The sequence below is a fragment of the Podarcis gaigeae genome, assembly GCF_964106915.1.
Source record: "Podarcis gaigeae genome assembly, chromosome: 16".
NCBI lineage: Eukaryota > Metazoa > Chordata > Lepidosauria > Squamata > Lacertidae > Podarcis > Podarcis gaigeae.
This window is the reverse complement of record NC_139693.1, coordinates 41,762,502-41,786,620: the sequence shown is the minus strand read 5'-3', so window position 1 is coordinate 41,786,620 and position 24,119 is coordinate 41,762,502. Positions and strand designations below refer to the sequence as shown.

Genomic DNA, 24,119 nt, shown 5'->3' with positions numbered 1-24,119 from the left:
AGAATAATATTTTTCAGGTTTCTAAATTTTAACTTTAATAAAAAGATACTTGCACATGCATTTCTTGCATACTGCTTACTCCAGCTCCAGTGTGCTCCCACCACTGTTGTTTAAAGCTTGAATACACATGACGTTAGCCACAATCCATCTGCATCCTGTAGTTTCTTGAGAAACACTGCTGTTTGATGCATTTTCCCTGAAACCATTTTCCATCTGATTTGAAGACTTAAGACTCAGTTAAGCTGAGGTGCCTACATCTGCGGCAGCCGCTTTATATGTGCAGATGATGGCTCCGTGGAATAGGAGTTCTGGGGCTGGGGAAAAAACAAGCCAGGCAATGTGCATTGGGTAAAGACATCTCCACCCCTCTTTAGCATGCACAGCAATGTGAAACTGTGACTTGAAATGCAGCAGAGGAAAACGAGCCTGCTGTCTTTCAAACTGCTAATGTCTACATAGCCCCACACCAGTCCATTCCTACCCCGGAATGCCTTTGTCATAGGTTGGTCAGATCACTTCCTGGAGAGCCAGTGTGGTGTAGTGGTTAAGAGCGGTAGTCTTCTAATCTGGGGAACCGGGCTCGTGTCTCCGCTCCTTCACCTGCAGCTGCTGGGTGACCTTGGGCCAGTCACACTTCTTTGAAGTCTCTCAGCCCCACTCACCTCACAGAGTGTTTGTTGTGGGGGAGGAAGGGAAAGGAGAATGTCAGCCGCTTTGAGACTCCTTAAAGAGAGTGAAAGGCGGGATATCAAATCTAAACTCCACTCCTCCTGGTGCAACTGGACTTCTCCGCGACCCTTCCCCTCTGCAGGGAGATGGGACCAATTTGGATGGTTCACCCCCACCACTTAATGGATCCAAATGGTTTCCAGAGAGTGGTAGGGGATTCTTTATCCCATGTTGATGGCCTTTCAGCTGATTCCCTTGTGGCCCGCTGGAATGCGGAGCTAACCAGGGCTATCGACTGTCTGGCTCCGAAGCACCCTCTCCGATTGCATGGAGCCCAGACAGCCCCATAGTTTTCTTTGGAGCTGAGGGTGAGGAAACAATCGCTGAGACAGCTAGAGTGTCGGTGGCAGAAAACTCTTTCTGAATCAGACTGGACATGGGTTAGAGCTCAACGTCAAACCTACCAAATGGCGATAGCGACGGTGAAGAAGACTTTTCTTCACCGCCTCTATTGCATCTGCAGAAAATAGTAGCAGGAGACTCTTTCAGGTGGTTCACAATTTAACGGAACCACCTTTACCACCGGGGCTTTGTAAAGACCCCAAGATTTCCTGCAACGATTTTGCAAAGTTTTTTGCAGATAAAGTCGCTCATATTCGGAAGGAGGTAGACACTACCGTGGGAGCATTGCCGGGGCGGGAGAGTGCTAGAGCCCTGTCTAGTCAAATTGCGTGGGATCAATTCCAATCTGTTACCTCCAAGGATGTGGACAGGCTGCTTTGGACGCATGAAACCAACCACCTGTCTCCTTGATCCTTGCCCATCCTGGCTAATAAAAGCTAGCCGGGAAGGACTGGGCGATGGGCTTCGTGGGGTGGTGAATGCTTCCCTCTGTGAGGGAACATTCCCAGATCTGCTGAAAGAGGCGGTCATTAAACCGCTTCTTAAAAAAACATTTTTAGACCCGGCCAGTATGGCCAACTATCGCCCAGTCTCAAATCTTCCATTCTTGGGCAAGGTGATTGAGTGGGTGGTTGCTGAACAACTCCAGGCAAGCCTGGAGGATGCAGACCATTTGGATCCCTTCCAATTGGGATTCAGCCCTCACCATGGGACTGAAACTGCCTTGGTTGCGCTGGTTGATGATCTCTGGCAGGCTAGGGACAAAGGTGAGAGCTGTTTCCTAGTTCTGCTGGATCTGTCAGTGGTGTTTGATGCAATCAACCATAACATCCTTCTGGACCATCTAGAGGGGCTGGGAGCTGGGGCCACTGTCATACAGTGGTTCCTCTCCTTCCTCCTGGGCCGTGTTCAGAATGTGGTGGTGGGGGATGAGTGTTCAGACCCCTGGGCCCTCACTTGTGGGGTGCCTCAGGGTTCCGTCCTCTCCCCCATGCTTTTTAACATCTATATGAAGCCGCTAGGAGAGATCATCAGGGGATTTGGGCTGGGTGTTCATCAGTATGCGGATGATACCCAGCTCTACCTCTCTTTCAAATCAGAACCAGTGAAGGTGGTGAAGGTCCTGTGTGAGTGCCTGGAGGTGGTTGGAGGATGGATGGCAGCTAATGGATTGAAGCTGAATCCTGACAAGACAGAAGTACTGTTTTTGGGGGACAGGGGGCGGGCTGGTGTGGAGGACTCCCTGGTCCTGAACAGGGTCACTGTGCCCCTGAAGGACCAGGTGTGCAGCCTGGGAGTCATTTTGGACTCACAGCTGTCCATGGAGGCGCAGGTCAATTCTGTATCCAGGGCAGCTGTCTACCAGCTCCACCTGGTACGCAGGCTAAGACCCTACCTGCCCGCGGACTGTCTCGCCAGAGTGGTGCATGCTCTAGTTATCTTCCACTTGGACTACTGCAATGCCCTCTACGTGGGGCTACCTTTGAAGGTGACCCGGAAACTACAACTAATCCAGAATGCGGCAGCTAGACTGGTGACTGGGGGCAGCCGCCGAGACCACATAACACCGGTCTTGAAAGACCTACATTGGCTCCCAGTACGTTTCTGAGCACAATTCAAAGTGCTGGTGTTGACCTTTAAAGCCCTAAATGACCTCAGCCCAGTATACCTGAAGGTGCGTCTCCACCCCCATCATTCTGCCCACTGAGGTCCAGCCCGAGGGCCTTCTGGCGGTTCCTTCATTGTGAGAAGCAAAGCTACAGGGAACCAGGCAGAGGGCCTTCTCAGTAGTGGCATCCGCCCTGTGGAATGCCCTCCCATCAAATGTCAAAGAGATAAACAACTACCTGACATTCAGAAGACATCTGAAGGCAGCCCTGTTCAGGGAAGTTTTTAATGTGTAACATCTTAGTGTATTTTTAGTCTTTGTTGAAAGCCACCCAGAGTGGCTGGGGAAACCCAGCCAGATGGGCGGGGTACAAATAATAAATTATTATTATTATTATTAGTGACCTGGGGGCTTAAATTACAACTCGCAAGAGCCCAGTTTAACACACATACCCTTTTCCTGAGTTCTCCTTCTACCTGACTGAGCCTAGTTAGTCTTCCATGTTATTTGAGACTCAAAAGCAAAACACAGCTGCAAACCAATTGGTGATCACAGTTGCATGATGGAAACTCACAAATGGAAGCACACCTTTCCCCTCAAAGCACTGGTTTTCAACCAGTGTGCTGTGGCACCTGGATGATCGTTCCTCAAAATGTTCAGGAGAGCCCTGGGGGGGGGGGGCATCCTTTCATTAACTTGCGGTCCATATCTTCCTGTATTCTCTCTCTCTCTCTCTGAGGAACATTCAAGGGAGCTGGCATCTATAACTTGTAGCTCATTATCTTCTCGAAATAAAATACTGGGAAGAAAAGTGGGAAAACCCTTTTGCACAACTGCTTACTGTATCTTCTTAAAATCTTTTCTCCCCCTCCCACAAACAAAAATCCTCCCCAGCTTCAGTAACTAACAGTTCCTCAGTTTTACACAGAGGGCTTGAGAAATGCAAGAAAATAGTAAACTAGCTTGAGGGTGTGTGTGTTCTCTATAAGGAGGGATTTAAAAATAACCCTGAAAGTTTCTCTTCTACCCCCAACATCCCTCCCCCCTGCAGGCATCCCCCTCCTCCTTAATGGTCACCCACGGGGAGAATGTTGTAAGAAAGGACCACGTCTGCCTGTGTGTCTTGTGCTGTGTGTCTCGCTTTCCTTCCCCACAGTAACAAAATATGTCTGCTTCTGATCTTCATCTTGTTTTGCTCTCTCCACCCCCCACCCATGTGCACACTAATTTTGGGAAAGGCAGGCTGGGGCTGCCATGTGGAGTGTGTCAGCTCGGCCCTGTAAAGCAGTGGTGTTGCTTGGGATCCCATCGACACATGCACTTCCACTTATACGCGCGTCAAAAAGGGTGGAATGGGGTGGGGACAGTAGAGGGAAATTCCTGTAACGGAACCCTAGGGTAAGTGGCTCCCACAGGGGAGCAGCAGAAAGAATGAGGTTGGTCAAGGGAGCCATGGACTCAGAAAGGCTGAAAACCTCTGCCTCAGAAATTGTAGGCACTGTAGCTTACTCCTCACAGTTACAGTTCCCTGCATTCTATCCCTACAAATGACAGTGTGCACAATTCTTTTTTGGCGGTGTGTGTGTCTGTGTGCTTTGAATGTGCTTTTTAGGGTAGTGTGTGTCCACAGCCTGAGTGAGGAAAGCTTTGGAGCACATTTTATGTAGCGAAAGCGAAAAGGGATTGTGCTGCTTTAGCTTGCATGAAAAAAGTGCTAGGAGACAGCACAGAGGAAAGAGGGAGGACCACTGAGAGGAGGACGACACAGAGAAGCAGCAGGTACACATTTCAGCCAAGGTGTTTCCTGCATGTTTCTTTGGGAGCTGTCTGGTATACAAATGTGTCCCTACTGCATTGTTCCGCCAACAGGCTTGGTGACTAGTATGGAGTGCAAGACAGCTGCGCAGTCTCTGGAGGTGACTACCTCTTAGGTAAAGGTAAAGGTACCCCTGCCCGTAGGGGCCAGTCTTGCCAGACTCTGGGGTTGTGCGCCCATCTCACTCAAGAGGCCAGGGGCCAGCGCTGTCCGGAGACACTTCCGGGTCACGTGGCCAGCGTGACATCGCTGCTCTGGCGAGCCAGAGCCGCACACGGAAACGCCGTTTACCTTCCCGCTGGTAAGCGGTCCCTATTTATCTACTTGCACCCGGAGGTGCTTTCGAACTGCTAGGTTGGCAGGCACTGGGACCGAGCAGCGGGAGCGCACCCCGCCGCAGGGATTCGAACCGACGACCTTTCGATCGGCAAGTCCTAGGCGCTGAGGCTTTAACCCACAGCGCCACCTGCGTCCCATGACTACCTCTTATCACCTCTTAAAACTTTACACAGATCTTTATTGGAATGCTTCTTGGTCATTTCCCTTCCTCCCTGCAATCAATTGAACTCATCTGGTAGGGCAGTGAACAAATGTTAATCTCACCTTCCTATAAAATCCAAGTGTCTTCTGAAATGTTTTTTTTGGGGGTGGGGGGCTGAGGTTACAAATGGCTGTCTTCACATTTACAGCAGCCACCTCTGGAATCAGTGCTAGATGTTAAAGGTGTGGTAGATGAAGAGGAAACTGTATTACTGTATGTGAGGAACGGCATCCTGGAGAGTCTCCTCCTGGGCTAGAGCTGGGTGCCCAATTTACTTTGGTATGTATCCGGTCTCCTGATACAGTGCTGTTGGCTTCTGCTTCACGGGCGGCCCACTGGGAGGCTGGGTGAACAGACTGAAACTGCCTTGGTCGCGCTGGCTGATGATCTCCGGCAAGCTAGGGACAAAAGTGAGAGTTGTTTCCTAGTTCTGCTGGATCTCTCAGCGGCCTTTGATACAATCAACCATAACATCCTTCTGGACCGTCTAGAGGGGCTGGGAGCTGGGGCCACTGTCATACAGTGGTTTCGCTCCTTCCTCCTGGGCCATGTTCAGAAAGTGGTGGTGGGGGATGAGTGTTCAGACCCCTGGGCTCTCACTTGTGGGGTGCCAAGGGTTCCGCCCTCTCCCCCATGCTTTTTAACATCTATATGAAGCTGCTGGGAGAGATCATCAGGGGATTTGGGCTGGGTGTTCATCAGTATGCGGATGATACCCAGCTCTACCTCTCTTTCAAATCAGAACCAGTGAAGGCGGTGAAGGTCCTGTGTGAGTGCCTGGAGGTGGTTGGAGGATGGATGGCGGCTAATGGATTGAAGCTGAATCCTGACAAGACAGAAGTATTGTTTTTGGGGGACAGGGGGCGGGCTGGTGTGGAGGACTCCCTGGTCCTGAATAGGGTAACTGTGCCCCGAAGGACCAGGTGCACAACCTGGGAGGCATTCTGGACTTACAGCTGTCCATGGAGGCGCAGGTCAATTCTGTATCCAGGGCAGCTGTCTACCAATTCCACCTGGTACGCAGGCTGAGACCCTATCTGCCTGCGGACTGTCTCGCCAGAGTGGTGCATGCTCTAGTTATCTCCCGCTTGGACTACTGCAATGCGCTCTACGTGGGGCTACCTTTGAAGGTGACTCGGAAACTACAACTAATCCAGAATGCGGCAGCTAGACTGGTGACTGGGGGCAGCCGCCAAGACCACATAACACTGGTCTTGAAAGACCTACATTGGCTCCCAGTACGTTTCCGAGCACAATTCAAAGTGCTGGTGTTGACCTTTAAAGCCCTAAATGGCCTCGGCCCAGTATACCTGAAGGAACGTATCCACCCCCATCATTCTGCCCGGATGCTGAGGTCCAGCTCCGAGGGCCTTCTGGCGGTTTCCTCATTGCGAGAAGCAAAGCTACAGGGAACCAGGCAGAGGGCCTTCTGGGTAGTGGCGCCCGCCCTGTCGAACGCCCTCCCATCAGATGTCAAAGCGATAAATAACTACCTGACATTAAGAAGACATCTTAAGGCAGCCCTGTTCAGGGAAGTTTTTAATCTGTGATATTTTAGTGTATTTTTTGTTTCTATGGAAGCCGCCCAGAGTGGCTGGGGAGGCCCAGCCAGATGGGCGGGGTACAAATAAATAATAATAATAATAATAATAATTATTATTATTATTATTATTATTATTATTATTATTATTATTATTATTATTATTATCCCCAAGCCTCAAGGCCCAGTCAAGGTGAAAGAGATACTACTCAGAAGGATATTTGAAATGGAGAGATGGCACAGTCTTTTGAGAAGCAATGACTTCCAGGAATGGTTTGACCAAATAAAACAAAAAGAAGAGGCAAATAAAGAGTCAATCAGTTCCTTTTGGAAAACCGTTATGAGGACATGCAATGAAATTCAACCAAGGGGAAGCGAGGAAGTCACTTAACAATGTGAACAAGTGTAATTTTCAATAAGGCTATGATTTATGTTTGTTTGTCTTATGTGTTTGTTTGTTTATAATGTTGTGAAAGCAATTTTTTAAAAAAATATATAAATAAAAAAATCGGTTCCTTTCACTGTCACTTCAGATTGAACTGATTAGGGTTGGGATATTAAAAAAACAACGAGAAAAGGCAAACAACGCCTGGGCATAAACTAGAGACTTATACACATTCACAGGATTGATGATCAGGCTGGGCTGTCACTGCTCCACCACACGTCAGGATTGTATCTCACGTGAAAATGTAAAGGTGGTCTCTCTCTCTGAGTGTTTTCCTTTCCGCAAAACATTTTGCTCTTTAACTTAAATTTCATTTAAAAGAATGGCATCCAATGATTTAATAATATGTTGTCTTCCTTCTATGTGGCACGGGGCAGAAAGAGATGCAGAAGACAGTCTCCTTACACTGGCACAGCAGGGGAGCACTGACTTGCGATGCGCCCGTGGAAGGTGGGTTATTACTGTTCCAGGATCCGGGAGGGCCTTCCATTGACGCCCATTTCCCAGCTTTGGCCCTGACTTGGCTTCCAAGCTACGGCTTTGGAAAGAGAGCGTGTGCAGAGCGCCTAACTTACACGGGCAGGCGCGCGTACAGAGGGCGGAGAAAGCCTCGGCAGGGCTCGCCAGAGCGCCCTCGGGCTGGCGAGAGGAGGCGGTGCTGCGGATGCCCCGTCGGAGGCGCGCCGCCGGCTTGCGCGGGGAGCGGAGAGCGCGCGGGCTCGGCGGCCAGGCAGGGTGGGCTGGGACCCGGAGCCCGGCGGTGGGCGACCGGCGAGCTGCTGCAGGAGCCCCTCCCGTTGCTGCCGCTCTCTCCAGCGCCCGTCACTCGCTAAGTAATAATTTCCCTGTCCAATTCCATTCCTTTTCTAGTTCTGAAATCTCGAAGCCATCAGCAAGGAGGATAGTTCACATGAAAACTAATTACACAAAATCAATATTTAATCACAGCCCAGCATCCTGATCCTGCAGAAAAATCCTTTAAAAACTCTCCTGCCATATACAAAGACTTCTTCGGGGCCGCTTATTTATAGATCTCCTGGGGGAGGCGGGGGAAGCGCCGGCGCCGCATTGGAAGGGCGGGGAGCTGCTCCCCTCTTCCCGGGGACCCCGAGTGGCCCCGAAGGAGCCGGCCGCGCGCGCGTAAAGAAGTTGCTTGCTCGGGGCTCCGGCGCGGGACGGGCGGGCGGAGTTCAGGCGCGCTCGCACCCAGGCGACGGGGATAAAGATTTCAGAAAGAGCCGCGCGGCTATTAAAGGACACCCGATTGATTCGGGGCTGCCGGCCCCTTCGCCCCCCGCCGGCCCACCAATTGCTCTCTTAAGGAGGCGCCGCTGGGGCGCAGCCCGGCCGCCCAGCCCGCCGGCAGCTCCCTTTGGCGGGGGGGCGACGCCGTGCGAGCGCGCGGCCGGGAGAGCCACCTTAGGGAGGAGCCCCGCCCCGCCGCGCGCTCATTGGCGCAGCCCGGATGGCTGGACGCGGCTGCTGAAATGCAAAACTTGTTGCTGTTTCTTGGGCGCGGGCGGAGAGCGAGCGAGCGAGCGAGCGAGCGCAAAAGAGGCAGGCAGGCGGGCGGGCGGGCGGGCGAGCGAGCGCCTGGCAGCGGCAACGCGACGAGGACGACCAGCCCGCCCGGCTCAGCCTCCCGCGGGCCATGAGGCGGAGCGCGCCTCCCGGCCAGCCGAGTCCGTGAGCTCCGGCGCCGGGCAGCAACTTTCCCGCAAGATGTGAGCCGGGCGCGCGGGGCGTCCTCCCTCCTCGCGTCGCTGCTGCAGGAGCAGCAGCAGCAGCAGCCCCCGGCTGGCTGGCCGCCCGCCCGTCATGGCCCCCCAGTGACGGACCGACCCGGCCGGCCAGGGACCGAGGCAGCAGCGGCGGCGGCGGGATGTTCGGGCTGGAGCAGTTCGAGCCGCAGGGCAGCGGGCGGAGCGGCGAGCGCGGCGGCGGCGGGGGCTTCGGGCCGGGCATGGGCTCGCACTTCAAGCCGCCCCCCTTCCACGGCGGGACCCCCGGAGGCGAGGCGGGGACCCTGGGCGCCCTGAGCGAGCCCGCCTCGGCCATGCTGGCCATGAACTTGAACTTGCCCGGGGAGGCGTACGGCTTCCACGCCTCCCGCGGGGGCCACGCGGACCTGCAGCAGGCCCAGCCGGTGCACGGCTTCTTCGGCGGCCAGCAGCCTTCGCACGGCGCCCACCAGCAGCCGCCGCCGCCGCACTTCGGAAGCGGCGGCTTCGGGGCCGAGCCCAGCGCCTCCTGCCTTCACGGCGGCCGGCTCCTCAGCTACCCAGGCGGCCAGCAAAGCTTCGCTGCCGACGGCTACGAGCAGCATCTGGCGGAGGGCCAGGCAGGCGCGGACGGCTTCGGGCAGCAGAGGGCAGGGCCCCTCCAGGACTTCCAGCCGCAGCAGCAGCACCACAACCCCGGCGTGCCAGCGCCCTGCCTGCCGCTGGATCAGTCGCCCAACCGCGCGGCCTCCTTCCACGGCCTGCCAGGAGCCGCCACCTCGGAGCCGCACGGCCTCGACTCGCAGAGGCGCCTCCCCAGCCAAGCAGCGGCCGCCGTGGAGTCCCTGGAGTACAGTTACCCGAGCGGCGAGAGTCATTTCGACCTGCCCGTCTTCTCGCCGTCGGAGGCCGACGGGCAGCTGCCCCACTACGGGGCCAGCAGGCAGCAAGTGCCGCCAGGCGGGGGGAACTTCCCCGGGCCCTCCTCGGCCTTGCCCCGAGGGCCCGGCGGCCTCGGCAAGGTGCACCCCCAGCAGCAGCAGCACGGGGGCGGCGTGTTTTTCGAGAGATTTGGGGGCGCTCGCAAGATGTCGGTGGGCCTGGAGCCGAGCCTGGGCGCAGGCAGGCACCCTTTAATGCAGCAGCCCCCGCCGCCGGGGGTCCTGCTGGCCAGACAGAACTCGTGCCCGCCAGCGCTGCCCCGGCAGCAGCCGTGCCCCGAGGGCAACGCGGCCAACCCCGGCCTTCAGGACGGCGGCCCCCTCCTGCAAGGCCAGCACGCGCAGTTCGAGTACCCCATCCACCGGCTGGAGAACAGGAGCCTGCAGCATCCGTACGGGCCGGGCGAGCCGGTCTTCAGCGTTCACCACCACCCGCCGGCTCAGCAGCCTCCCAGCCAGCGGCTGCAACACTTCGACGCCCCCCCCTACATGAACGTGGCCAAGCGGCCCCGCTTCGACTCCTGGAGCGGCGGCAGCAGCGGCGCGGGCATGCACAGCGCCAGCCTGGACAGCCACCTCTCGCCCTCGGCCGCCTACCCGGGTCTGCCGGGAGACTTCACGCCGCCGGGGCCCGAGAGCTTCCCGCCGCCGGGCGCCGACCACCAGGCGGCTCTCCAGCAGCAGCAGCAGCAGCAGCGCCAGAACGCCGCCCTGATGATCAAGCAGATGGCGGCCTCTCGCAGCCAACAGCAGCAGCAGCAGCAGCAGCAGCGCCTCCGCCAGCCCAGCCTGCAGCCGCTGAGCCACCACCACGCGGGCCACCACCACCACCACGCGGGCCACCACCACGGCGAGCCCGCCTTCGAGGCGCAGGAGGGCGCCTGGTTCCCGGCGCCGCATGCTCCCTCGGCTGCGCCCGGCGGAGGGGACTTGCTCTTCCGGCCAGGCGTGGGCGGCATGCCGGGCTTGCAGGAGCCGCCGCCGCTGCGGATTCCGTCGGGGGGCGAAGGACACGTGCCCTCGCCGGGCAGCCTGCACGGCCAGTTCGGCCTGAGCCCGCCCTCGGAGCGCAGCAGGCCGGGCCCGCCGGACTTCGCGGCCCAGCAGGGCTTCCCCTTCGGCGCCTCCAGCCGCCAGGCCACCCCGCACAGCGCCTCGCCCGCCTCCTACGGGCCCCCGACGGACTTCCAGCCCTCTGGGCCGCCGCCGCCCCGGCCGCCGCAGTCCAGCAGCAAGCTGGGCGCGCTGTCTCTCGGCTCCTTCTCGAAAGGGACCGTGGCGGGCGGGGTGGCGGGGCCTCCCGGCGGCGGCGGCGGGGCCCCGGGCCCCAAGGAGAGCAGCGGCCTCTTCGGGCAGAGCTGCCTGGCGGCCCTCTCGACGGCGTGCCAGAACATGATCGCCAGCCTGGGCGCGCCCAACCTCAACGTCACCTTCGGCAAGAAGGGCGCTCCGGCCGCGGGGAGCGGAGGCGTCGGGGCGGGGAGCGAAGGGCCCAAGCGGAGCAAGCTCGGCCCGGCCGAGCCTCCCGAGCCGGGCAGCGGCGGACCTCAGCCGCCCGCGCCGGCCCCGGGCGAGAGCGGCCTGTCCCCCAATTACTCGCCCGGCCCGGGCCCCGACGCCAAGGCAGGAGGCGGGCGCGGTCGGGGGCGCAGGAAACGGGACAGCGGGCACGTCAGCCCGGCCGCCGGAGGGGGCGGCGGCAGCAGCTTCTTTGACAAGTACGGCCCCACGGCCGGGGTGGAAGGCGGGAGTCCCGGGCAGGGGGCAGAAAGAGGGGGCGGCACTCCGCATCTCCACGAGCCCCACAAGGCGCTGAGCTCGCCCCCGTCGGCTTGGGCCAAGGGAGGCGGCGGCGGCGGCGACCTCCTCTTGCCTCCTCCTCCGCCGCCTCTTTCCGAGCAGCCCGAGCTGCTGCCCTCCCTGGAGAAGGCGGACTCCTGCTCGCCCCGCGGCGCAGGCGACTTCCCCGACGAGGCCGGCAACAAGGACGAGGTGTCGTCGAGTTCCGACAACCAGCTGGCCAAGGGCTGTCCGGCGGGGCGCAGCCCGGTGCAGCCCCGTCCGGGGGACCACACACTACTGAACGGACAGAAGGCCTCCCTGGCCCAGCTCAGCCTCCACGCCGGCGCAGGCAGCAACTCTACCTCCAGCCCCGACAGCTACGGCGGCGGCCCCCCCGCCGGCGCCCCGGTGCAGGACGAGATCCACCCGCTGGAGATCCTGCAGGCGCAGATCCAGCTGCAGCGGCAACAGTTCAGCATCTCCGAGGACCAGCCGCTGGGCCTCAAGAGCGCCAAGAAGCCCCCCGACGGCCCCGCCGGAGCCGCGGGCGGCGGCAGCCAGAGCGGCGACAGCGCCGAGCTGAGCAGCTGCTGCGCCGCCGCCAGCGCCGCCGTCGAGAGCGGCAAGGGCGCCATGAGCACCATCGACCTGGACTCGCTGATGGCCGAGCACTCGGCCGCCTGGTACCTGCCCGGCGACAAGGCCCTCCTGGAGGGGCAGGACGACGACGACAAGGCCCTGGCGCCCTGGGAGAAGGCCAAGCCGCCCAACCCCAGCAAAGAAGGTACGGGGCGCGCGGAGGTGGGTGGGTGGGGGGCTTCTGGGGCGCCCCTTCCAGGCAGATGCTGTGCAGAAAGGGGGCGGCAGGAACCCCCTTGCAAGGCTAGGCCAGCACAACCCGAAGGCAGGTGGGAAGTGGACTCCAGCTCTTGGCGGCCGTGGCCGTCCTGGGTCCCGGGCAGGTGGAGGAGGAAGCAGGCTGCGGGAGGATCAGCCGCAAAAACCTGCGCCAACTAAGGTCGGCCCCGTTCCCTCCGACCCCCCCCCCATGCCTTTCCTTGTGCTTGAGAAATGGGGGAGGAGCGGCAGAAGGCCGAGCTAGTATTTTTGTCTCTGCCGCACAGCCTGTGTGATGTGCAGGGTAAGTTTCCAACCATGGGATGTATGTTCTTGCCAGGATAGCTGCTTTAGGAAAAGCCAGCTTCTTGGAGGCTCATGTGTGAATGATCCCTTTGAGGTGTCCCACATGTGCCCTTTGCTGTGCTGGGGTTTTGCTCCCTCCGCCCCTGCAGAATTGTCAAAAGGTACTCATGGCGACATCACATAGAGCAGGCTCTTCCAGCATATTTTCCTGACTCTTTCAAATAAGCGCAGTGCATTGCATACACAAATGCACTTCGGTAGCATTTAAGTAAGAGAGGAAAGGAACTGTGTGCCTGGTTAAATTTCTTCATTCATCTTAGGAATCTCTGGTTTTCTTCTTGTTCCTAAGGTGCATTTGATTTATTCCAATTCAGGTGTTGCATTGAAGTAATTAAATATAGTAATAAATAAAAAAGTTAGAGGAGCAGACATTGCTTAGTTTTTCATTTTTAGGTCAGACTTAAAATGTGTTGAGGGCTAAAGCTAGCCAGTTACAATGCTCTTCTTCATTTGGTGGAACTCTAGGTTAGTGAGTGGAAAGGCAGGGCGGCAGCAGGACCTGGTGAACTGTGACCAATCACTTCTTCATTCGCTCATTAGTATGTGGAATTCAGTAGATGGGTAGCATCCCTGTGGAACATGATGAGGAGCTGACTATGGGGGAATACTAGCCATCGGTCTTCCTTTTTTGTGGTTGTTTTTCCAGCATCTGCTCAGAAAAAGTTTTTGTTTTGCTTTGTTTTGAGCCTTGTGCTTTTAGGGTATGTGGAAAGGTTTCTAGGAGGCTGTTTGAGAAACTCCCTGCTCCACTGGTTTTCGTGTCTTTGGCTTTGTGGAATCTGAATGCTGCCTTTGCTGTTTGTCTCTTTGTTCCCTGTCAATGCCAGTGCAGGGAGCTTCTTTTTCTGAGGCAGAGAGTGCTTAGCATGCGCGGCAGATGCCGGGAAGCCCATCAGCATTCTTCAGGCTTCATCCAGGCAAGGACATAAATTGGTTTGTTTGGGGGGCTGCCTTTTCCATTTTTAAATGGAGTTTCACACAGCATCCTTCTCCTGGCTCCTTCTTTTATTGTTTCTTGTACACAACATCTAGATCTGACTGGATCAATAGCTAGTTAGCACAAATCACAGCTCCCGTCACCTCTACCTTGCCAGACGCACACCTAAGTGCAGACATGCACACACTTGTTCCCTATAAGTACAATCGGATTGGAAAGGAGAGAAATAACTTGACCATCTTAATTTGTTTCTAAGAAACACACAGGTGAAAAACTTCTGAGCTCTGCTTTGCTTCATATCAGTGATGTTTTGAGGTCACACATTGGCCACAATTAAGCAAAAGAGTTAGGCGGGTTTAAGCCTGATATTTGCATGATTTTCATTTCCAATGATTCCTGCCATTGTTATGTGATTTATGACAACTTTAAAGGCAGCAGCCCTTATTGTTCATACCATGCTAAAAAAAGGCACTGTCACTTAATCTACCAGCTTTCTGAGCAGAAAGCTACCATTGTATTACTGGGTGTAAAGTTAAACGTAAGATACTGATCTAACTTTGCCAATGGTATGAGTAGAAAAACGTAGCCAATTTCTGAAAATTTGTCCTTAAGAAGGCTAACAGAGGTATGTAGAGAATTACAGTAGGTGTTCTTGCCAAAGGTTACCAAATATTTCAGGATTTATGCAGCTGAACAAATGAACCATCTACAGGAGGAAAAGGGGCAGTCTTTACATCTTTTTTTAAAAAAATATCTACCAAATATAATATATTTATTTTGGTCCAAAGAAAAGACCCACAAAAACATTTTCAAAAGCAAAATAAAGCAGAAAATCAGGGAAAGGATTCCAAGGCAGTCACTCTGCTTTATCCAGAGCATGTAGGTTTCTATTTCTTATTACTTCCGAGAGGACAAATATATATTAGAAGTCAACCAGGACCTTTAAAACAGAGCCTATTCACACTTTGCTGCTGCATCATTTTTTAAAAAAATGGTACATAAAATGAAACAAAGCTAAACATTTATTTTGAACTGTTCATGCAGTGCAGTGCTGCTATTCTGTGAGTTTGTGAGTGAAGAATAATGGGATTGGAAGCTACTGGACTTTGGAAGTTAGGCTGTGCCTTGTTTCTGAGGATTTCTTGGAAACACTTGGTCATTAAGAACTTCAGACATAAGCATCTTCCTTTTTTCCAAGCTTAGCTGCAGTTTAACATTGACTGCAGTGTAAGAATTCATCCCCACCCCTCTCTCTCTCTCTGTGTGTGCGTGTCATATATCCCATAGCTATTCTAATTATAGCAGTTAACAATCTGTGAAGACCTTTTCTTACTGGAGAAATGCACTGTTGAAATCAACTACCATATCTCATTTTTGTTTATTTTATTTGTATAGATGTGTTTTTAGGTTTCTATTGGTTTTGTTATAATTGGCTTTAATGTTTATGCTCTTTATGTAAGTAGTTTTGGGTCAGTTTTGTGAGTAAGGTGCTTAATAAATATAAATAATGTTATATATTTGAAGGCAGCCCTGTTCAGGGAAGTTTTTAATATTTAACGCTGTACTATATTTAACACTTGGTTGGGAGCCGCCCAGAGTGGCTGGGGAAACTCAGCCTCATGGGCGCGGTATAAATAAATTATTATTATTATTATTATTTTAAAAAATAGTTTGTGTAGATATAACACATGGGTCTGTATTTATGAATAACCTTGTTGAATTTGTGTATGTCAGAAATTTAATACAGATCTCATACAGGTTTAAAACTCTAGGAAGCCAAAATAAGCAAAACCCATACCTTTTTTAAAAGACTGGACTAGAATCTTCCATAGTGACTCCTAGCAGCAAAGGATGACATTTCAATAGCAAACATCTGATAGGGCCATTTACAGTTAAAACAAACTTGGAAAGGCAGTATCAGTTTATCTATCTGTCCTTTGCTCTGGAACAGTTCCACAAAACTCAATGGGAGTGTTTCTGAGATGAATGGAGTGAGGAGGTATTCTGGGTTACAGTCTCTGGTCTGTTTCCCATGTGACAGCAGGGAGAATTCTGTATATTTTGCTCCTACTACTCACATTTAGAAAGTATCGTAGAGCAGAATGAGACCTTTGTACCATTTATATGTATGGCGGTGTACACATTTTATTTCTAAATGGAATTTATCTTTTAGTATAAAAATACCAGTATGGAGTGATGCTAGATTCTGTCTAGAAATAAGCTCCCCTGCATTCGGATCCTAGACACTTTCCTGAGAAGGAAGTTTCCTCTTATTTACTTGGGAGTATATTGCCAACTTAAATCAAGATGACATTTTTCCTTGTTTGGGTATATAGAGTCACGTTTGTTGCACACGCTATTTCTTTCATGAATAAGCAAGAAAGTGCTACAAAGCCCATTCTTTCTGTTCAATTTCTTCTGTCCTCGATTTCTTCATTATAACTTCTTAAGATCCATCTCAGTTGGACACACACCCCTGACGTCGTCCCATAGGAACAGGCAACCTTAAACAACTTAGGTGGCTGTCAGGCAAAATGTAAATAGATGTGGTTACGCTCTGCAGCCGTTGCATTTTTATTCACAGGCCTTTGCAGTGCATTTAGCTCCTGTTTGTTGGTCTGGAAGCATGTCATAGCTCTCATAAACCTGTCCTTGTAACTAGGCAGCACATGGAGCAGACAGAACTCTGAACGGGACAACCTGCTTAGCATGAAACGTTTATTTGTGCCCTGAATGACGGGCTGGATGAGTCTGTTGGGCCAAAGCTGTGGCCTCTTTCATCTCCTAGTGTAGTCTTGGGTAGTCTTTATTTTTAAAGTTTCTGATCTGCATGAGGGAATAGCTTCGCTTGTTGAGACTTGTTTATAACTTGCAGAAAATTCCAAGCACCCTCAAAAAACAGTACCGTATTTAGGTTGAAATTGATTTACGACGTAAGAGCTATTATAAACAGGTAACCTGACTAAATACTGCCATTGTCATAAAACTGTGAATCCCAATTTCTTGGTTTCAAAGCAGTATTTAAACTTATGTGAGGTATTTTAATAGCATTGACAATGTAGCTTCCATCACCAAGTTGTTACATGATACAGTCCATTGATATGAAATATGCATCATTAATAAATGATCCGGTTTAGTAGTGTGATTTATGATAAAAACTCACCTGTGGAAAGAGATTAAGATAGTCATGTAGTTCGAGTTTCACATTTAACAAGCTTTAAAAAAAAATATTTGTGCAATATATATTTTTTAAAAATGAAATAAACCAAACTTCTTTTACGTGATTTAATTTAATTCATTTGTTAGCCAGCATTATACTTTTGTCTCTCAACAGTGAAGTATTTCACAGTCATTTGATGGGGAATATACTTCTGGTCAGTCTTTTCATTTGTCTTTCCTGTCTTCTGTTTTCTGCATTTCTGGACGCTTCTCAGGAGAAAATGTGCATAGTTTTATAAAACAGCTGGTGCTGAAGAATTGGGGCTGTAAGTATAGAATGGTTAAAACCTTTCTCCATGTTTATCTGTGAGAATAACTGGAGGTAGTTTACATCTGCTGACTGACATAAGCACAAATAGCTTTGCATTGAGTTTAGCCCCCCCCCCTTTTAAAAACCTTAAATCTCAGTTTGTGGCACATTTGTGGTGCTACATGAAACTGGAATTTTAATTTGCACGTCAAATTGGAGCAAGCAGGAGAATTTCCCCCGTGTTCTCAACATGCTGTGTGAAAGTATGTTCTGTTGCCTTGAATTGTTGGGCGTTAAATTTGAGTAGCATACTCCAGATTAACACAGGGAATGTGTTGCATAGTGAAATCAGGTTTAGGAGAAATGGTTTATGTTTAGAATTGAGTTTTTCTGAAATGCAAATACTAGGTGTCATTTAAATGTACTGAGTTACTATTTACTTATACAGTACGATTTTGTAAGAATCTTACAATAAAAATGGTTTGCATGAACTGCAGAGGAGGAGGAGGATAATGAGGATGTGGGTAACGTTCTAATACAACCCAATGACACTTTAGTGCTTCTCCCGTACATCCCGTATTCGTAGACATATAAATTTACACACTACTACTATACTAATAATAATAATACAATTATTTCTACCCCACCTACCCAGCTGGGTCTCCCCAGCCACTCTGGGCTGCTTCCAACAGGTTGAAAATATATTAAAGGTACAAATACTGAGCAACCACTATCTTACTGGAGTGCAGCCTGTGTTTCCACATAACCCAAATCACATTTCATAAAATGAGCCTTGCCTTCCCCCTCCCCCCCCCTTTCTACAGAATAATTTATTTGAGTTCCCACTGTAGATTTTTGAAACTGCATTGGACATTTAGAATATCTTATGTGGGAAACTTGGCTTTCTTGTAACCTTTGTAGTGCTCCTCCTGTAGCTCATCTTAAAGCAGGAAAGCACTATTTGCCTAACGGTGTAAATGTGTGTTGACTATGACAATCTATAGTTTATTTTGGTGAGCAGGAGCAAGCCTTCCACTAGCCTTCTCTAGTTATTTTTGCACATTACAGGAATCTTTGGAAGAGTGTTAACTTAAAAAAAAATCCTGCTTAAAATTGGAAGGTGGGCAAAAGCTTCTTCAGTGATATTCTAAGAATATTTTTCTTTGATTAGCAATACATTTGGAACCTGACTTGATTACCTGCTATTTATAGTCTGTATTTTAAAATTAAGTATTAATTGGGGCACAGGCAGTCTAGAAATGTGATGTAATTATACTGCCTAATAAAGTTCTAGGCATTGGTCTATTGTTGTATTACGGCCTTTAGTTTTCATTAAAAATGGGTGGACAACCTCAGTTGTTTTTAGTGGTGTAAAGCATGTGGGAGAAAAGCCCGTTGCAATATCCAGTTTGCGCATGAATGGGACAACTGGGATGAGGTGCTCCCTTCCCTCTCTCCCCCTCGAGCCCTTTCTGCTCCAATGTGGCAGTCACATTTCTTTCATCACGACATACATTTCAAGATTACGTGGCAGAGATCGTCAGATTCCTCTTAAATCTTGGGCTGTGAATTTTACTAGCTGGAGGGATAATCCATTAATTTTAACTAGCTGGTTTTCTTAATGCTTCAAAGGGAGCAACTTAGATGATACTGCACTGCAAAAATTATTAGCCAAAAGCCTCTAATTGTTAGCTCCTTGGCTTTCAAATGATGGAAGTGATGTTTAGTTTTTATGCGGAACTGAGTCGCCTGGACCTCCTCAGTGGAATTTACTACGTGGAGGCGCCAGTTGGATGTTACAAGGGATTGTGTAAGTTAATTCTCAGAGTTTGATGCTGAGAAGGATTTGTTCCCTACATTTTCTTTTTAGAGCTTTTGGGTCTGTGTGGGTTCTAGAGGTCATGTGTGGCTGGTGGGTGTGTATCTTGTGTTGATATGGGAGCATTTTAAACCTGTTTGTAGCCGGCAATAATTGCACCTAAGATAAATTTGCAATGTGGGTTCTCTCAGCTTTGTTTAGGGACAAAAGCACTACTTGGAATAATCTGTAGATTTATTGGTTTTTAATAAATAAATTATAACAAATTCCGTTAGGTATTGGACTAACCTGAGATATTAAGTGCTGAAGACTTTTGCACAAAGAAGACTTTGTCTGAATAATTTATTTTTATGTGGGACTATTGTTGGTCTCAAAAAGCTGAGAACACTCCTTAAATAGCATCAAATGTTGCCGACATTGAGACCCTAATATTTTACCTGGTGGAGTATAGTTCCAATAGGTTGAAGATGTAATGGTTAGAGTAATTATTGCTCAAGGAGAGCTCATATGCTGTTTTAGCTTGGTTTTTTTTATGTAAATAGTTTCTTTGTGCCTTGGACACATTAAGTTTTGCAAGAGTAGAAATTTTAAGGGTATCTTCCCACTAGAAATCCATTTAAAAACATAGCTTAAAAACACAGTAATCAGATTTATTTGGTATTGTGGCTTTTTTTTTAATTAAAAAAATAAAATCCAGTTCAGCACAGAAAATTGCTCCTGCTCTAAGTGTCACAACACTTTCCCCTCTCAAAGTGCAACAGTTCATTTGAGGTTATATGCAAAAGCAACAAACCTCAAGGCTCTGGATAACTGCAGAGGTTCTCATCAGAAGATCACTTTCATTCAGAACGTAGCTCTTCTGCGTTGCGCTCCTTGTGCTGGATTTGTTGCCCTTGTGTGGGATTCTCGGTAGCCCTTGAGCCCCAGTGCACAACATCAGAGCTCCAGACCTCACAGGACCCAACTAGATGTGACATGATAGGATATTTATTAAGTGATTTCCTGACCTCTTTTTCTTTGGCAGATGCAGTCACGTTGACCCCAATTTGGATTGGGGTCCACAGCAAGGGGCTTTAAAATCCTTCCCTTGCCTCAGTTTTCAAATTTCATCCCTTCCTAGAGTTGCTAGTAGCAGTGGAGGGGAAAATATGCAGGCACAGACCTCTTGGCACCTGTTTCTTCTACTTGCCTGGGCTCAATTGCCTGAAAAAAGAGCTGTTGGGAAACTGATGCAAAATCTGTTTTTTCTTTTAAAAGAATGGGGATTTGATAATTGAAATGCTTTCTTGCACTCCAGTCAATGGCAAAGCATCTTTAGAAATTTCAGGCCAATTTTAGGTAAATTTTAATTGCTGAAGAAAAATGGCTTGGAGTAAAACGTCAACCAGCTACCTTTCTAAATAATAATAATAATAAAAATCTTGTAACTGCTTCATCTAAGGCTAAGCAAACAAAAAATGGAGATATACCTTCGATTAGGGAGAATTTGTTGTCATTTAATGTTGAAATAAAAGATGGGGGTGGTGTCAGCCCCTTTGCTAATGTGAATATATTGAAAGGAACATGAACTATTAACACATGTAGAGGAGAACTAAATTAAGTTTTGGAGTGCCTGAGGCTCTGGCGATTCTCCCATCTCCATTTTCCCCATTTTCTATGATATGACCCCCCCCCACCCCAATGCAATTTACATTTTCACACTGGAATGAAGAGGAGAACAGATAATCTCCTTCATCGCACAGAATCCGGAGCATGCGGTGGGCGGGTGGGGGGCAGAATGGCTACCTAGAGCCTCTTGACATGTTAGTATTTAACATTTCTTTGTGACTTTAAAGATGACCCACAGCTCAGTTAAAGCAGCCTCATTTTTTAATTTATTCTCTGGCACTTTTGACCTCCAGGGTTATATCTCAAGGCAGAGGACTGGGCTGTAAGCTGTTTTGGTCCCATAACAGTGATATCTGTGTTGAATTTTAAGGACAATGTGGCTCAAGAGAGATTGTTTTAGCCCAAGTCAGTCCCTCAGCCGCCCCGTATATTTTCCCAGTGAGCAGTCGGTCTTTTAACACCAACTAGTTGTTCTGCAGCTGATGTTGGCATTGTGAGATGAACTGCAAATCAGAGAGAGATGCAATTATGACCCAACAGGAAAGAGAGAGGCTGTTGGGCACCAGAGCAATCTGCATACTTTTGATATTGATGTTCACACCATGCAGTGCTTCAGACTAAAGCACTGCCCTGCCTCTACTTTGACAGTTGCAGATTGATCATGCCGCCATGAAAGGCACTTGAGGAAGTTTTCATGGGGTGACATTTCCCTCTTGGAGGTGCCATCCCATCTTTCTCCCTCTATGTAAAAAAGAAAAGGGTACTAGACCAGCAATCTGAACCTAAGCAAGGGAGCGGGGAACAGAATCAACTAGGCAATGTTTTGAACTCAGATTTCTGGTTGCAAAAATGGATCCAAAATGGACTCTTTCACTTCTTTCTGGAGTAGCTGAAAGGCAAAGCTCAAATTCCCAATATCTCCTTCAGACAGGTTCTCACTCCTTTATTTCTGAAACTAGCAATTCTTTGTTTGCTTGATCACAGCTAACGCACGGTTGTACGTATTGGTGATACGGTATGCTGGAAGTGTAAATAATGCAGAAGTGTAACAGCGGGTATCTAAACTGGGCAGTTCCAATTTACATTAACTGGTTCTTAGTGAAGATTTCTGTATGTGTGTTTGGGGAAGGCAGGGAGTTAAGCTATTTCCATCCAACTAAGACAAATATATAAGCCAGAGAATGACTTTGAAAACACTGGGAGCTCCATGACTCTCACTTCATGAAAGCAGCAGAGGGAATCTAATTACTGCTAGTCGCCAACTCTTGAATGCTGGCCTCATGTTTGATCAATGAAAGAAAACCCAATCCATTACCCGCACTTCCCCATAGATGTGCTCCGTCTGACTGTTCTTTCAGATTCCAGCCACAGCCACTGAACCAGTGCTGCTTATGTCATAACTTTTCCAAACGGTGGAATTGCAGGAAATATGAGACATTCTGATATTCCATGCATGGGGTGGTGTGCCAGCAAGAATGGTAACTCATTCAACCCAAGTTTGATCATAGCTGTTCTGAAAAGGTGAGGCTTGAAAACTCCAATAAATGCCACTGTGCTCCTTCATTCTTTTCTTCCAGCCTGCCTTCAGTTCTGGCAGTGGGGGCAATATTTAATTCATTTCAGCTGTTTGCAGAATGAACAGCTTCAGGCCAGACTATGAGATGATGGCAGTTGGCATTTCTAAAGTTTGGAAATGAAGCTTTCTTGACCAACCCACCTTCATGCATATGCACTTTTAGGGTTGCAACTGATATATCTAGATGAATTGTCTGAAGGATGCTTCTTTGCTTTTCTATCTCTATTTATTTATTTTATCTATATCTATCTATATCTATATCTATCTATCTATCTATCTATCTATCTATCATCTATCTATCTATCTATCTATCTATATCATCTATCTATCTATCTATCTATCTATCTATCTATCTATCTATCTATCTATCTATCTATCATCTATCTATCTATTATTTATTTATTTCTGGGTATTTCTAGCCCTTTACTAACTGGTCCTAAGGCAGAAATAAAACAATAAAGCAAGAACAAATGAATAAACAATAACTGTGTGCACATCATAATTAAAACATCCTTATTTGGATATAATCTGGAGTGGTAGCCTTCTTCAGGAAGGGTCTCTTGGTTGAAGGTTGTCTGTACACACGTAAATATATCTGAGTTTTGCCAAGTCTAAATTTATCCTGACCTGTCATCCTTTGATTGTTTCTTTGAAACCCATTTGTGTAAATGACTCAAATTTTTTGGTTGCAAATTGGCAGAACTCGGAAGAGAGTGGCTGGCGAGGGTGGGGAGTGTCACTTGAGGTTGGTTTGGATGGATCCTGCAGTTTAATTTTTATGTTTGCCTGTGCGGAAGGGTTTGGCGGCTGAAGGGCCTTAAACTTCAAAGGGCTTCCAAGTGGAAGTTGCTGCTTTGTCTCACCCTGGGATTGTACACAATAGCCCAGCTAGGGAACGGCAAATAGAAGATGGCTGCCTGTCTGATGCAGCAGTGGTGCGAGACTGGTACTTGCGGTTACAGAGCTTATTACCATGCTTTAGTTGCAGGTTTCCTCCACCACCACCAGGACTCTTCTGTGGTGGCACCTGGTTGAGGTGGGCTCCTAACCAGCGCTGTTTTTCTAGAAGGAGATGCTGGAACTCACTATGAACGCCTCCCTTGTTCTCTCATAACGGCAATGGTGCCTGCCTGAGAGGTGGCGGAACTGAGTTTTGGTGAGTTCCTGCTGAAAAAAAGTCCTGTACCTCACCATTTCTTGGTATGCCTGGGGACTGTGCTGGTGTCTTTCTCGTACCAGGGTTAGGGGAATGCATTTCTGTTCACCTGGGCTTTTAACTTTGTATTTACAGTGCTGTTGTTTTCTTAGTGGGCTTTTGCGCTCTGTGTTCTGCTGTTGTGTTCCCTATTTCTGAATCTGATTTATTTGGTTTTAATGTTTTACAAGGCTCCGGAGACATTTTTATGGAGCTGTGGGGTGTGCATTTAGGAAAAGAGAGAGAGAGAGAGAGAGAGAGAGAGAGAGAGAGAGAGAGGGAGAATTTGAAAGACGGTTGAATTTAAAAATCTGGACAATATCATTATTGATTTTAAATGATATGGAAAAGGCTGTAGTCCTTAATTCAGCTCTGGGATGATAGTGTTATTTCAGAAAGATTAATTGCCACAGTTAGGTAAAGGTAAAGGGACCCCTGACCATTAGGTCCAGTCGTGACCGACTCTGGGGTTGTGGCGTTCACCCCGCTTTATTGGCCGAGGGAGTCGGCATACAGCTTCTGGGTCATGTGGCCAGCAGGACTAAGCCGCTTCTGGCGAACCAGAGCAGCGCACGGAAACGCCGTTTACCTTCCCGCCGGAGTGGTACCTATTTATCTACTTGCACTTTGATGTGCTTTCGAACTGCTAGGTGTGCAGGAGCAGGGACAGAGCTATGACAGCTCACCCCATTGCGGGGATTCGAACCACCGACCTTCAGATCGGCAAGCCCTAGGCTCTGTGGTTTAACCCACAGTTCTGGGATGATAGTGTTATTTCAGAAAGATTAATTGCTACAGTTACTTTCAGCTAAATACGACATGTGGAATACCCAAACCGTGATTATG

General features: G+C 49.7%; 1 protein-coding gene and 1 long non-coding RNA gene across 2 annotated transcripts in view; both read left to right on the top strand.

Annotated features, from left to right (window-relative positions):
* LOC310834396 overlaps window positions 1-24,119 on the top strand; it is a 495,679-nt gene that overhangs the window by 165,512 nt on the left and 306,048 nt on the right. The gene's annotated exons all lie outside the window — the stretch shown is intronic.
* Window positions 8,561-24,119, top strand: part of MN1 (MN1 proto-oncogene, transcriptional regulator) — a 39,769-nt gene continuing 24,210 nt past the window's right edge. The window contains exon 1 of the mRNA XM_083717847.1: window positions 8,561-12,250. Coding sequence (XP_083573973.1) covers window positions 8,905-12,250 — 3,346 coding nt within the window. The 5' untranslated portion in view covers window positions 8,561-8,904. The remainder of the gene's footprint in view (window positions 12,251-24,119) is intronic.